The sequence below is a fragment of the Capsicum annuum genome, chromosome 12 (genome assembly GCF_002878395.1).
Source record: "Capsicum annuum cultivar UCD-10X-F1 chromosome 12, UCD10Xv1.1, whole genome shotgun sequence".
NCBI classification, from domain to species: Eukaryota; Viridiplantae; Streptophyta; class Magnoliopsida; order Solanales; family Solanaceae; genus Capsicum; species Capsicum annuum.
The window spans coordinates 226,909,321-226,926,311 of NC_061122.1; the positions used below are offsets into that span (position 1 = coordinate 226,909,321).

A 16,991-nucleotide genomic window follows, 5' to 3' on the forward strand; every position below is an offset into this window, starting at 1 on the left:
CCATTTTTTATTTTCATTTTTTAAAAAATTTTAGAATTTTTTTAATAATTAATTTTTTATTATTTAAATAATTTTTTAATAATTTATTTCATTTTTTAAAAATTTTTATAATGTTTTTAAATAATTAATTTTTTATTATCATTTTTCAAATAATTTTATAATTATTTTTTCATAATTTATATCCTCGCCATTTTTTATTTTCATTTTTTAAAAAAATTTATAATTTTTCTTAATAATTAATTTTTTTAAAAAATAATTTTTTAATAATTTATTTCGTTTTTTTAAAAAAAATTATAATTTTATTTTAATAATCATTTTTTTTATTTTTTAAATAATTTTTGAATTTTTTTTTAATAATTTCCTCAATGCCATTTGTATATACTTTTTTTAAAAAAATTATAATTAATTTTTAATAATTATTGAACCCACAATGCCACTTGTCGGCTTTCAATTAGCTCATTTTGCCGCATCATCGCGTGTGTGCAACACATACTTTGAGCTTTTTGCTGATAGGTAAAAAAGGCCCAATTGGAACAAAATGTGGGGGTTTTAGGGGCCTGATAGAAACAGGCCTTAGTTTAGGTGTCTAAGTGAATTTTGGCAACAAGTTTGAGTGTCTATCGATGACTTTGGCCAACATTTATATGATACTCTTAACATATACTTTATCGATATTTGAAACTTGTTATTATCTTATAAATTACAAATCAGAGACCTTAAATATCGTGAAACTAATATAATCAATACTATATTAAAAGTGTGAAGTACCTTAGAAATATTGTTTAAACTTTTTTCCCTTCATTAAAAGTTTCGTCTTTAGACAAAATCATTTTTTTTACTATTTTTCTAATATTTAAGAGTTGAAAATTAATTAAATATTTATAGCAAAACCTTTATTTATTAGAAGTCATCAGAATTAACGACAACTATTACCTTTTTCATTAGTTTAAAAATTCAAAATCAACTAAAGTTTGATTATAATTAGATTTGAAAAATCTAGAAATAAATATGAAAACGTTAGAATAAGAAAAATACAAGAGTACCAAGTTTAAAAAAGTTTTAAGTAAGTAAGAAGTATATAATCAAAGATTTTTTAAAAAAATTAACTTTAAGAAATAAGAAAAGATTTTAAATGTAGAAAAAAAAACATACAACGAATATGGTTCAAATCGATGCATCTCTCTTAGCCTCTAGTAGCAAGAAAAAGAGGTATTGTATGACAAATGCAAACGTGACGATTCATCAATTACTTGAAACTTGTGCTGGTAAAATATGGATGTGCTTACAATAAAATATATGTTATATTCATATTATTATATTAAAATGTGAAGGATTTTTGAGAAGTGGTTTGAACTTTGCACACTTCATTAAATTTTTTTGCAATAGATAAAATTATTTTATTTTAAATAATTAACGGTTACTCGTGCGAGGCACGTGCAATTAAGCTAGTTATTTAAATAATAAATCACCCAAAGTTAATCGAGTTATACTAAGTACGGTTTTGAAAAGCTTAATTTTGACTATATATACAATTGAATAATTGAAAAATTGATATAATAATGATAACTTTTTTTTGAATAATTGATTAAAACCAAACCATAAATATCTATCAAATACCAAATAATTATACAAAAATATCTTTCATGTTGAATGGTTAAAGATTCAAATTTCAAGAGAAAATCTGAGTTAACACTATATAATCTAATTTAGATTTTATGTGATAAAGTCAGTTATGACATGCATAAATAATACTCAATCCTCTATTTGTCCTTTTCTACCAAGGAAATAAATACACATTTTCTTAAGCAAAATAATTAAAAATTCAAAAATTCAAACTTTATGCATAATACCCTGTACCTATGCATCAAGAGTTGTACTTTCATTTGATCAAAAAAGAAAATTAAAATCATAATGCTTTTATATTTAATGAATCTTACCATTTTTTATAGTGGCAAAGAAAGTGAGTTATTTCTTTTGTCATTTTCTTTATTAAATAATTACTATCAAATTAATCTGAACCATCTGATCAAATGAAAATTTGACTTGCTTAGTTAGCCGATTACATCAGTAACCGGTTAACCAGGTAAATGGTCATCATTTTCACCTATATATTGCCTACTCTTTTGGTTCATTTTTCATCCTTCTTATTGTAAACAAAATCAAGGTTAAAAAAATGGTTTTGTTTTCCAAAATGAATAAGGAATTAGCCCTTCAAGAAGCTGCTTCGACCGGGTTGAAAACAATGGAGCATTTGATCAAGTTGGCAGCTAATGAACCGGTGGTTCAGGTGGATTGTCGTGAGATAACTGATTTTACTATTGCAAAGTTAAAGAAGGCGAATTCTATGGTGGGACGGACTGGTCATGCTAGGTTCTGTCATGGTCCTGTTTAGGTTCAGGCTCAGAATGAGACTGAATCTCAAGCTCAGGTTTATGATTCCCTGACTTTGTTGTCTCTCTCTCCATATAGTTATATGGAGAAAGAGAGAGTATTGGCACCAGTGGCGCTACCAGTGCAGATAGAGTTAACGTTTGGCTTCAGAAACCCAAGCGTTAATGTTATTGCTGCTGTGTTGGTGGTGATGGCGGTGGTGATAGTGTTATGAAGTATAAGGATACTTTTGATAAACTGAATAAAGTGATAAGCTCATCTTCCTTCCATTCATCTAATAAAGGTGAAGGGAGTGGAAGTACCTCGAATTTTGCTCCTCCTTCTTCCGTGTCATTGCTTTCGATGGCACAGATTGTTTCCGCAAGAAAACAATCATCTGCCACCGTAAAAGATATCGTGAGCAAGAACAATCTGGGATGGTTCTGGCAAAAAGAGGTTAGTTTTTCTATTTGTTGTCATTGATGTTACTTTATTTTCTCTGTTTTTGTTCACATTTATCACATTTCTAAAAACATCAGAAATGCTTACAATAAATTTTTATGGTTGGAACTTTGTATGAATTTTGTGTATGGAGGAAGTATTAGTTATTGTATAGCCCTTTTTTTTCTTTGGAAATCCCAAAATGACCTGTAGTCGCTAGTTATCTGTGTAAACTTGCTCATGTATAATAGCTTATAAATTATACAAGAGATGTGAATCATACTAGGCTAGTTCATGATGAGCATTACTGCTACACTATCACAACCACCTTTGCAGATTGAAATATACATTTATTATTAATAAATGCAGACATTTTTTATTTATTTATTTTTATGTTTTTTTTTTCAAACAGGAAAGTTTTTCCTAGGAAAGTAATAAGAACTCCAATGATAAGTTCAAAAATTACTGATATACCAACAGATGAGTGTTCATGGAGGAAGTGTGGTCAGAAGTTGATTAAGGGTTCACCATACCCATGGTAATGAAAATGCACGATCAACTAGAACCGTTAATTTTGATATATATCGCATAAAATGAATGGATCAAATCTAATATAATTTATTTTTATTTTTTAAATCAGGGCCTATTACAAGTGTACCAGTTTTCCTGGATGCCCAGCAAAGAAGCATGTGGAGAGGGCTATGGATGATCCTACGATGTTAATTGTGACCTATGAAGAAGAACATTGTCACACACAAGTCGCGATACAAGAGTACAATTCTCTAATGATGGCTTTTGGGTCAGTAAAAGAGAAGAAGGAGTGAACTAAAAGTGGGTGGGCCGAGGGGAGGGAGGACAAGAAAGAGGTTATTTGAATGATAAGCATCGTGTAATTTCAACTCGTTTGAGTAACCACCAAAGTGAAAAGATTGCAGCTCTTAGGGAAGAGTTAGAAAAAAATAGGGGGAAAATTATAGTTGAAATAGTTAAGAGGCTAGGGCTAGAGAATAGCAATTGTGAGATTGGACTTGTTATGTAATTCTAGAAAGATTTTAGGGGTTGAAACAGAAAAAAAAAGAAGTTTCACAATATTTGACTCTATTTTATATACTAGCATGTGCAAAAGGTTTTTAATAGACGTTTAGATATGAATTTGATGATACTCTATAAATAATAGGTGTATTTTAATATAATAAATTCAACATTTTAGAGATGTATTTAGTAATAACTATAATTTATAATTAAGAGTAAAATGAATACAAATAAATAAATTTTTATTTTTTCTAAAATGAACAAATATTGTTGAATATCTATGCTTAATAAAATGTATAAGTAAAAATGGACAAGAAAATAATTATTGTTATAACTTTTCTTATGCTTATTAGAGGTTTTGAGAATTGAAATTTTTTAATATCAAGAATATAACTAAAAGTTATTATATATTTTTAGTTCTGAATTTTTAAGACAGTAGAGTAAATTTTTTGAGCTAAAACCACATTTAGAAATGGAACATGAACATTGAAATATGTTTGACAAAGTTGTGATCTCTTAGTCATCACTAACTAACAAGATTATATTTTTTGAAGGATTGCATCAATTATTAAGTAGCTAGGTGGCTAAGCTGTGCTACGCACGGACCCAATGTTAATCCTTGAAAATTTTATATTATGTATAATTCTATTATTTAATTAAAACCTTCATTTGTTTGGCTGATAAATTCTTAGTTAGGCATTTATTATTATATTTAGATTAATGAAATTTGTATAAGAATATTTTAAGTTGTTAATATGATATCCATATAATTTTGAGAGACAATCAAAATTTTTTATATTTTTTTTATAAATATTTACAGTGGTTAATTATTATGATTTATATTAATTTTCACATAGTAATTATAACATATTTAATAAAATATTTTAATTTAGTTCATTGTTGTAATTTAGAATATCTTTTATGTTATTTTCAAATAATACATGTTACTTTCCTTGTCTAAATTTTTGTGGCATTGATAGTCAATTATATTTGTAAAATAATTGAAGTTTTAAATTATTGAGATTTATAATTTCATTTTTGTTGTTCCAATTTAAGATACACTGATATAATTTCGAAGGTCAACTAAATATTTTAGATCTTTTAAATTTTTTAAATTGTTAATTATTGTGATTAATATATTTTTTTATGTATTTTTCTGAAATATATAACAGTTTAATTATTTTTTAGATATTTTAAGCTGTTAACTATTATAATCTATAATAGTTTTTATATAATTTTCAAATAATATATGTTACTCTCCTTGTCCAAACTTTTGTGGCATTGATAGTCAATTATATTTTTTAAATAATTTAATTTTTTAATTATTGTGATTTATAATATTTTTTTCTCTATTCCAATTTAAGTGACACAATACTTAGATGGTCATAATGATAAATTAGGGGTGATATAATAAATTCATGATTGAAGCAGCGAAGCAGACATGTCTTAAATAACTTATAATAATTAATTAGAAGTGATATAAAAAAATTACTATAAAAATACTTGTTAAAAAGATTTTAGTGGGCCTCTTATAAGATGTCAAGTTAATTTAATATTAAATATTATTAATTTTCTAATACTTAGATAACTTATAATAATTAATCAGAAGTGATACAGTAAAATTACGATTGAAGCAGCTGAAGCAGACATGTCATAAAAGTCTATTTTACTTTTTTTATTAAACATTATTATTTTTTTAATACGTAAATGTTATATAATAATTAATTAGGAGTGATACAATAAAGTTACGGAGAATTCGACAAGCAGGGATGTCAAGGATCTCCTGCTTGCTCACTGTGACTTCTAATATAGGAGAATGTGAAGTATAAAATGCTTTGTTTATTACTTTACTATTATATAGAAACGCTAGTCAAATAGCTGGTGGTTGTTATATCTGCTTCCAGTTATCTGCTTGTTATTAAGAATATTTTTATAATTTCACATATTTTATTTTTATTTTTATTTTCTTATTTTAAATTTATTATATATTTAAAATTGTGTAAAAAGTATTATAGATTAAAATAGTTAACAATTTAAATTATTTTAAAGCACATAAAAAATTTTAATTGACTCAAAATTCTATCCATTCATCATAAATTGGGATAGAGAAAGTTATATATTATTTGAAATATCGTAAAAAGTAATCTAAATTAGAATAATTGATATAAAAAATAATTGAGCCCGTACTGACACGAGCTTCAATATGTAAGTACATATTAGAAGCTCTTTCACATTTGATGGGTGTATGCACGCTTTCATCAATTTTTTCCCTTTTCCAATTTTAAATTATAGGTTACTTAAAGCTCAAGATGGAACATTTTGAAGATTTTGTTTCAAGAAAAATTTGGGGGTGATTAAAAACTAAACAACTCTAACTATCACATGTAAAAACTTACCCATCCATAGTGTTTACACCAAACTAATAAACACCATACTAATGTAATTTATCATGATTAAGTAATTTAATGAAGTAAAATACATGTTAATTAAGTATAGTTAAGTAAAATGAACTCTGCATTCAAACACATGATATATATATATATATGTGTGTGTATTGACTTGTAGACACTAAGTGTTGGCAAGTTTTTTCCTGTATCACATTATGGTGAAAACTTTATGAGTGTATCACAATGTAAATAGTTGTCTTTACGTATGTCTTTTATGTATACTTGATACAGTATATTATTGAGTTCTCGTGTTAGTGGATAATTCTTGATCATGAGCTAATTCTTAGAGTTGAGTTAAACACAAAACTGCATAACTTTATAACCATGACGTTTGAGGTATTCCCGGTTAGAGTATTGGTTATGGAGTTTGGTTTATTGATTTAGGAACGGAGATTGTGAACATACACCTTTAGACACACCTAAACTTCACTTGGATCCATGTGTTTTTCCCCTCTGATCTTAAAAAAAAACTAATATGTATGGAGATGTTACTTCTATCTTAAGAGATGCACAGATTGTTTCTAGACCTTCAACTTAAATAAAGCATTACATTTTTCAGTTCATATGTTTATTCTTTTTGTAAAGGTTCACCTTTTTACATGAAAATAACGAGCGATAAAAGTTTAAATAAGTGACTTTTTCTTTAAATTTTAATAGACAAACATATAATTAGAAGATAATAATAAATTCTGATTAAAACAATTGAAGTAAACATAAACTGATTTGAACATTACCATAAGAAAAAATTACTACTCCGTCCATTTTTTTCTTGTCATCATTTCGCTTTTTGAGGTCAACCTCTATGAATTCTGACCATTATTTTAAGATGTATAATTTACAACAATAACAACAACATACCCAGTGTATTCCCACATAGTAGGGTCTGGGAAGGGTAGAGTGTACGCAGACCATACCACTACCTCAGGTGAAGTAGAGAGATTGTTTTCAATAGACCCCCGGCTTAGGACCGATAAAAGTGAAACAAACAAAAAACATAAATGCATATAAACTAGTACAGTATGTAAAAAATCGAACACCGCTAGCCACAAGATAATACAACATCCACAAGATAATATAAACTATCTAACCAAAATCATAGACATCACATAACACCACGAACAAGAAACTTCAGACACAAAAGAACACTCCCCTACTGTTACCAATGCACTCCCACCCCCTAACCCTCTACCCTAATTCGCATCCTCCACACCTTCTTATCAAGGGTCATGTCCTCCGTAAGCTGTAACTGCTCCATATTGTCATGCCTAATCACCTCCCTCCAATATTTCTTCGGTCCCCTTCTACCCCGTCTAAAACCATCCATAGCCAAGGTCTCACACCTCCACACTGACGCATAAGGTCCCCTCCTCATCACGTGTCCAAACCAATGTAACCTCACTTCTCGCATCTTGTCCTCCACCGAAGCAACTTATAACAACCTAAAAATTTGATGAAATATGTGAAATTTGTAATTTTGTGTGATTTGACTGTTTTACCCCTCTCGATAGTTGCATTATGGTATTTCTGGGGTGTAGGAGTGATTGTCATGATTTTTGATGCATTTTGGTATCATTTATGCAATATTGTGTTTTTTATGGCTTCAAGAGCCTTATTTTGGACTTATGTGGATATCTTTTGATTTGTGCGTTGGATGGCCGAACGGACTGTGCCAACAGCTCCAAATATTAATTTTAGGCTAAGTAGATCTTTAGATCGGGTCCCGGTGCACCCACTCTCATTTCGACTTATTGGTTGGAAAGTTGAAAAATTGAAAATATGAATGTGGGACCCACATTTAGTCGAAACGACCTCGGATGGAGAATTCGACTTCGCCAGCAGATCTGAAATATCGATTTTAGGGTGTTAGCATATTTGGTATGATTTTACGGTTTTTAAATCTCATTTCGATCCTCAATTTGGAAAATTATAATTTTGGATTTTGGGGGTCAACTTTGTGAAAATGACGTTTTTTTGAAAATCTGACTTCTCCAATGCATCCGAAACGTCGAATTTATTATGTTTACATAGTTCGTTTATATATCATACCTCGAACGAATTCCAGGCACTCTTTCGAAGTCCAAATTGGACTATAAAAAATAGTTTTTTTGCAAAAGTTGTGCAGAAAAATCTGCACTATTTCTACTAGTTTTGGGCCTATTTTGCTCATTTTTCATCTTGCCTCTTAAGAGTTAAACCCTAAAATAGTGTGGGAGTTTAAAAGTAAAATTTGTGGGAGCTTGGGAAGCTAGATTAACACCTATTTCTTGGTTTTATTATGAATTTAAGGTAAGAATTCACCCTTAGTAATTTCTTGAGTAATTTCTCAAAGCCCCCAAAATTTTAGGGCTTGATTTTAAGCCCCATTTTCACTTCTTTTTACTTAATAATGTTTTTATCTTATAATTACTAGTTATTCATCAATTTAACCTTCAAAACAACTCTGATTCTTGATTTTAACCCGAATTTTAAAGATTTTACCCGGTAAAGCTCAAAAATGATTTTTCTTCGATTTGAACCTCGTTTTTTACTCGACTTGACTTGGGTTTTCAGCTGTAGATTTCTAAAAATATGGGGAACATATGTTTGAAGTAAAGTTATGATTTTTCCCTTCTTTTTTGAAAATCCGTTCCGGGGGTCCGTTTTGACCCCGAACAAAAAATAGTCAATATGAACGTCATTGGTTTTGTTTTGACTCATAGATTTCATATTTGATGTTTTTAGTGGAGTTCAGGATCGTTCATGAAAATTAAGGTCGTGGAGTCGAAGTGTAGCGGACCTATTTCGACTTTTGAGGTAGGTTATGGCCTGACTCTTTCAACTTGTGCTGAGTAGTAAATGATGATACAAAATGCATGTTAAGGGTGAGAACTAATCATAAAAAATAAATTTCTATGTTTTGTGCCCGTGTGGGGCCTATATGCAATGTAATTGTCGAAATTAAGATATTATGTGATGTGTGTGACTGTGTAGAGTCCTATGTGATGTTGATAGCCCTAAATACATGTGAATAATTGTACTATGTTGTTGAAATACCTAATATGGTACCATTGTTGTATTGTGATATATTCATACTTGTCAGTATATGAGACATGTGGAAATTCATGGATGGAATGGAAATAATAAGTGGATATTGACACACATGGTTGTGGAAATACATCATGTGGATTGGGTGTGGAACTACATCACGTGGATTGATTGTGGAAATACTCATTTTGAATGGTTGTGAACATTTCATCGTCATTCTCATTAGTAGCCACATCCCGGCATTCTGGGCTAATACAGTTATTGGAAATTGTTCTCCCATAAGTAGTGTAGACACGTAATTTTGTCCGCCCAAAAATTAATTTTTACTCATTTTTCACATCTACCTACCCTACCCCCTACCTTACCCTACCCCCACCTAATCTTACCCACTTTCTTACACACCCACCTAACATTCATCCTCAACATTGACCAAAAAACAATACACAACACCACCTACACAATTCTGCACAAACACACACTGCCAATCTTTATTTTTCCTTCTCCTTCGAGAATACACACAGAGAAATAGACTTCCAATCACACTCATCCTCACCAACACACACTCTCACTGGAACATCTCTCACACACGGAGAGAAATATACACACACACACAGTGTAGGGGGTCAACGATGATCGAGAAACATTGGAGTAGGGAGAATCGAGAAAGAGAGTGACGAAGAGAGAAGAATAGAGAAAGATCGAGTGAGAGAGAGAGAGAGATGGTCGAATGAAAAAAGGAAAACAGACGGAGTTGACTGTCTCCAGCGAGTTTTTCGCCAGAATTGGCGTCAACCATTAAAGCTCGTTACCCGCAGCTCCATGAAATCCCCTACCCTTCTCTGTTTCTGGATTTTTTCGACGAGATCTAACAGGAGCGAGGCACCGGTTCGTGGGCTAAGTGGTCTGCCGGAGCTTTGGCGAGGCACAAACGGCGAACCAACTCTAATTCCAGCGGATTAGTTTATGGACGATTGGAAATCATTGATTTGGGGTTTTTTTGTCGCCGTCAAATCTGTCCGAGTTATATTTCTCGATACCGAGTTGGATTTTTGGTCGTTGTTGAGGTTTTTATTTGGGATTTCGAGTTCCTTCCTCGTTAACTCGTTATTATCAACAGAAATTAATTATTTTGAGGTCCAAATTCTTAACTCTACTCTTTTATTATCTTAACTTGTTTGATGATATGATTTGGTAATGTATTTGAATATTCTTGAGTTTCTCCGTAATTATCGTAGTTTGATTGGTTGATTTTAAGTTGAAATTTGTTAATCGTGGGGTGTGAATGGAAACTGATAAAAAAGGTGGATGTCAATTTGTTTAATTCATTGAATTTTTGTTTAATTTGAAATGGGCACTATATTATCGAACTTGATAGTATCATGATAGGTTGAATGGGTATACAAACGTAGGTTAGGTAGGCAAAGTTTAGAATTTGTGGTTTTGTTGAATTTTTAAAATATGTGTTGAATGATTTTGTTTTATCGCATCTGACTCAATTTGTACTTATTTGGCCGGGGAATGCCCTGAGGTATCTTATTGTTTATCCGGGGAATGTTTCGAGAAAGTTGTATGCAAAGGAGGCTCGTGATCAAGGCCCGAGGCACCGCGTGGAGCTTAGTTTAAGCTTAGTGTAGGTTAGTGTAGGTTTACATTTCAGTGCCTTTTTATTTTGGGTCTGTAATAAATTGGACTGGACACTAATTTTGATTTTGTTTGTTTGATTGTTTGTATCGTGTTTATGTGTTTTTTGGTTTATACATTCATAATGTCGTACTAGCCGATATAATTTATGGAGCGACCGTGGTTGAACCACGGGATCGAGGGATGCCTAACACCTTCTCCTCGATCAACAGAATTCTTTATCCAGAATTGCTGCTCGCGGATCAGTTTTAAAGAGTCAAAACTATTTTGAAAAGGGATTTCAAAGGTGACTTGGCACACCAGATTTATGTCAAGTGACGACTCTGAATAAAAAAAATGTGTAAATAATCCTTTTTCAAAACAAATCTTCATTTTTGTCACTTTAATAATAAAACCCTTTCGAACTTAAAATTAATCTTTTTGGAGTTAAAAAGGGGGTGTGACAGTTCTGGTGACTCTGTTGGGGAACTTTCAGAATTCGAACTTATTTTTTGGATTTGTATCGCCTTAGTTTGACATTATGGGTGTATAGACATTGTTTGTGTTATCGTTTGTATTTATTTTATCATTGTTGAGTGTCTACGTGCTCTTTATTTACGATTTTTCTTTATGTGTTACCGCTTTATATCTGCCATCATTTGCATAACCCGAGTCAATTCTTTCTGCAATAAGTCTCGGAGTGCACGTCGTGTACACGAACTCTAGTTGAGTCACCCTATTTTAGGAGGGGGAGCCATCGGACGTATGGAGTGGGTGGAAAGTTGTCGCAGCCACTATCGACCATAAGCTCCCCCGAATAGCCGTGTTAGTGAACCCTGACGTAGGTCAGCCTTTAGGTCATGCTTATGTGCATCCTATTTAGACCTAGCGGGTCCCACTTGGTCCTTTGTAGGAGACTCACCTCTAAAGCATCCCTACGTTCTAAATGTTGCATCTCTGAGGGTAACGTGGTCATTTGACGGACCGATTTGGGGAAAACATGTGTTAGAAGTAAAGTGCGTAGACAAAAAAAGTGTTGAATAAAATTTTAAAAAAAGAGAGAGAAAAAGTGAAAAAAAAAAAGAGTTTCGTAGTTTTTAGAGTTTTTATGGATTTTGATTTTTTTTTTACAATAAAAAAAATCAAATCAAATCAATTTTTTTTACCTTCGCACTCATCTTAAAAAAAAACCATCAAAAAAATTTTTCTTTTGTTCCTTTACCATGCATTCATAATTCAAAAAGATTAAAAAATCTTTTTTAATTGGAGTTTTTTATAAAGAAAAATGCATAAAAGATAATAGAACTTTTGTACATTTAATACAACAAAAATACCAAAAGATTTTTCTTTCATAGTTGCTGGTGTCATTTTTGTGTGAAGTGTTAAATTAAAAACCCCAAAAAGATTTTATTGATGTTTTTCATCGTTTGTCTTTGGTAATGTCTCATAAGTCAAGGTTTAGTTTGCTATTTAATCTTTAATTGTCCAATCTGGACGAACTACGCACCCCTGATTCTCCTCTTTCGGGAGTGAGATACGTAGGCAACCTATTATTGGTTCGGGAATCTTATTTGAAAAATCCAAAAAGATTTTCTTCACTCTTTATTAGAGTAGGTGTCATATACTTCTTTAAAAGAAAACTACAAAATATTTTCCTTTATTAGGTTCAAGTTTCATTTTTCATATAAAATTCAAAATTGAAAATCCAAAAAGATTTTTCTTTGGTAATCATAAGTTTCATCTTTGTATAGGGATTTAAACCTGAAAAATGCAAAAAGATTTTCGCCAATTCTTTTGACAATTTGTTATTTTATCTTCTTTCATTTTTTTAAAATTTCAAGAAAAAAAAAAGAAAAGAAAAAGAGTTTAATTGGCCATTTTGGCAAGACTTCACGAACTACGCACACCTGTTTCTTCTCTCTAGGAGTGAGATACGTTGGCACCCTTCTTGGGTTCGGTGATCTTTTTCAAAGAAAAGGAAAAATCAAAAAAAAAATTGAGAAGGTGTTAAACTCTAACGCATTTGGTGTTTCTATTATTCAGTTAGTTTAAGGTGGTTGGTTTGTGGATTTGTGGCTAGTCCTTCACATCACACCAAATCTGAAGAAGGTTTAGCTGTGTCCAACAAGGATATAGAGAGTAACCTTATGGATCAAACAAATAGTCAAGAAATTGAGAGTTTAAAGAAAGAGAATTTCAGACTAAGACAACAAATAATGGAGATGCACCAAGCTTGGGCCAGTGGGTTGCCTCCTCCTCCATTTCCCGCTATTGATCCTATAAATGCCTCAAGTTTTTCATCAAAATCGCAAAGTCAGTTTCCTGTTGTTTTTGATGCACTACAACATGACTCAGAATTCCTTCCAATCCAAAAGCATCCCAATACTTCCACCACTCTTCCTCTAGCTTCTCAGTATAGGCCTGCTACATTGACAGCACCACATACTGCTTATGATTTTGTTGCTCAACCTTCTGATGAGGCTTCTGCATTGGCTAGCCTCCCAACGGTTGTGCTTCCCTATGCTTCTAGTGGACCCTTGTTCAATACTCTTGGTAATCATTGCTATACTCCTGATCTTACTTTTAAGCTAACTGAACCACCAAAATTTCTTAACAAGAAGCCTAGTGTGCCAGAAGAGAAAGAGAAAATGGTTAGAAAAATGAAGAGTGCAAGAAATGCTGTGAAAAGTTCCCTAAGACTTGCGAGTGAAGAAGATGTTTCATACAAAAATTGGGGAATGTCTTCAAGTGTTAACCCTCCTCTAAGCCTTGAGATATCAAAATTCGAGGAGCAAGATGGACAGGAGGAATCCGTGAAATATTTAGGACAATATTGCAATCAATTAAAGGAAACTGGAGGAAAGAAGAATGAGAAAGATACAACTGCTATTGTAGTTGGAGAACGGGCACATCCAAGAAGATAACGTCGTTGTTTCTGTCAATCTCAGGCCCAAGTTCATACCCAAGCTCTCTAAAATCCCTCCCAAAATCCATTATACTCCATTTTCCCACCTTTATATTTAGTATACTGCGCATAGCCATATGTTCAACTCCCTTCTTACTCATAATAGTGCGCACCAACTCCTCAGAGTTACCCTCTGACTCCACAAATCTATCAAAGCCTTTCTAGGCCTGATTTTAGATCCAATCCAAACAATGAAATGAGGTAAAAATTGAGGGATATCTTCACACCAATTGGAGATTCATATGCCATCTTATTTCAGAGATTGGTACAGCGGGGCATGATCACTACTCTCCTTGGGTATACTCTTGATCCTAATTCAAGAAGTTTTGATCCTACTATACGATGTGCATATCATTCTGATATTCAAGGTCACAGTATTGACGATTGTTGTTCTTTGAAAAGAGAAATTGAAAAGATGATTCAAGATAAATCAAATATGGTGCAGAACGTTGATCGTGGTGGAAGATCTAGTCATGGTGATATGCAAACCAGTGGCTAAGTTGTCAGAATGAGCAATTGAGAAGTCACCCCTCTCCCTACTAGGAAGAGGTTTGGTAGTTTGTTTTGTTTTCTTTTCTATTTTTTGAATTATTTCAAGGTTGTAGTTTGGGATCTATCTTGTTTTGTCCCTGTGTCATTTTTGTTCAAACCTTTCTATTTTTTATTTCAACTAAATGAAATGTCCCTTTCCCTTTGTGTTTTAAATATGTGTTTGTTTTCTTTACACATTACATTTTATGTTGATTCTAGTGTTATGACATGCCTGGAGAATTTTCAGCCGGATCTTAAAATCCAGTTTAAGCATGAACTTTGAATCAGAGGGCTAAAGTTAGAAAAACATTTGAGAAAATAGGTAGAGTGCTGAGACATTTGGTGACAAGTTGAAGCCTTTTCTGAAAATTAAGGCAATTATTTTGAGAATCACATGAATAACTTAGTCATCAATTGAAAGAGATGTCTCAATTTGGTCAAGTAGTGGATGTGTGATCCTACATCAAAAGGAACAGAAAATCAGATCCACGAAAGCATGAGTCATTCGATATAAGGAATGTACAACAAAGTTGGAGTTTGCTAAAGAAGTAGCGTTGCACAAGATCAGTTAAAGTTAGTACTGTAAAAAGTGTCACAAATGATCTTCATCTTTCACTTTCACATTGCATGCTATGTACTAGCATCTTCAAGGATTGATATGACGAAGACATTTCATTCAGCTATTCAAATATTATGTCATCCTTTGTTTACCCCATTTGAGTCTTAGTGTTATTTTCTTTCATACCCCTCTTTTGAAATCAAGATAGAGTCAGCAAAGCTCAAAAGAAAAGTGTCAAGCAAAACAATAGAGTCAGAAATTTAAAAAAAAAAAAGAAAAGAAAAAAAAGAAGAAAATATGTCCAAAAAGAAAGTAAAGAGAAAGTGTCAAGAAAAATAGAGTCAGAAAAGTTTCAAAGAGAAAAAAAGACAATAAAAGAGAAAAGAGACCAGAATCAAACGAAAGTATAAGCTGCTAGAACTACGCGTGACCTGATTCTCCTCTTTTGGGGGTGAGATACGTAGGCTACCCTATTCGAGGCTCGGTCCAACCAAATGAATAATTTAGAATTCCCCAGTTAAAAAAAACTGGGGCATGAGTTAATCCTCATTGTTTGAGTCGATTCCAAAAGTTGTAAGTCCCACCTCTTCAAGTGTCGTTTGGGCCCCATGCCCTCCTTTCTTTCTAACCCTATCCAAAAGCCAAGTTACAACCAAAGAAAGACCCTCAGATCAATCTTTGAGAATGCTAAGGCTAAGCATGCAATGGATGTGATGACACATTTTGGGAATTACTTGTCTTCCTCAGTGTAAGAAATTAGGAGAGAAATAAAAATGAGAGAATCTTATCGGTGAAAATCCTCACGGGCACTGTAAGACAATGGTGAGTTGAGACAAATAAAAATAAGAGAGTCTTATCGGTGAAAACTCTCACGGGCACCGTAAGACGACTGTGAGTTGAGAGAAATGAAAATTAGAGAATCTCATTGGTGAAAAAACCTCACGAATACCATAAGGCAATGGTGAGCCGAGAGAAAGAAAATGAGAGAGGCTTGTTGGAGAAAATCCTTCAAGGTGTCACTAGCCGAATAAGGTCTCTAACTGCAACTGACCTAAGGAAGCAACTTAATTTCAAGGTCATTCACTCAACAACAATTGGTAGAAAGTTTTGGATGGAAAGATCAGGCAGTCTAATCCGATATGCATATCATAATCATTAGAGTTGACTGTCATTTTCAAATAAACTTTTCTTTCATCTTTTTCAATGGGGACATTCATTGTCGGTTTTTTTTTCTTCTCTTTAGTTATATTTTTATTTTCTTGAGGCAGTTATCCAAATAAAGCAAAAATTGTTGTTATTTTTCTCTTGTCTTTGAGTGAAGTCCATGTCAAACAAGTGAGAAAAGATTTCAAAAATGGTTGTCAACTTCTTCAATTTCACAAAGCAAGACAGAAAGGCCAGAGCATGAAAGAGACATGATTGTGAGCCGAAAAAAGGGCATGCAGAAAACTTTGTCAACAGGCAAATCTGGAAACTCATGAAAATACCGAGGTTTAAAGGGTTTATCTGAGAAGCATGGAAAAGCAGAGATACTGTGTTTATTTTAGAGTCACTCTTAATAATATGAGTTTGGATCAATGACGTGACAAAGCAGGGGCAAGTGCCAATAATCCAAAATAAAATAAAGGAAATGGACACTGAGCAGGTGTCGGGACAGTCAAGTACTGCAAACCAGCACTATATTTCTAACTGACAAATTTTCTATGCTGAAACAGGGGAAAATTTGCTTCACCTAATTTAGCTACAATTGGAAAAGAACATCCATAGGAATTTACTTTTTGTTCAGGACCCTCCTGGAAAATGGGAATTTACTTTCTGTCCAGGACCCTCCTAGAAAATGGGATTTTACTTTATGTTCAGGACCCTCCTGGAAAATGGGATTTTTTTACTTTATATTCAGGACCCTCCTGGAAAATGGGAATGTACTTTCTGTTCAGGACTCTCCTAGAAAATGGGAATTTACTGTCTGTCCAGGACCCTCCTGGAAAATAGAATTTTACTT

The 16,991-nt window shown here is 32.4% G+C and overlaps 1 protein-coding gene across 1 annotated transcript; it reads left to right on the forward strand.

Moving 5' to 3' along the window:
- The first annotated feature begins 2,173 nt into the window (after positions 1–2,173).
- Positions 2,174–3,635, forward strand: LOC107848849 (WRKY transcription factor WRKY51-like). The gene is made up of 5 exons (XM_047401743.1): positions 2,174–2,386; positions 2,470–2,551; positions 2,675–2,810; positions 3,224–3,349; positions 3,452–3,635. Exons 1-5 carry the CDS (start codon positions 2,174–2,176, stop codon positions 3,633–3,635), a joined length of 741 nt encoding a protein of 246 aa, XP_047257699.1.
- The last annotated feature ends 13,356 nt before the right edge of the window (positions 3,636–16,991 follow it).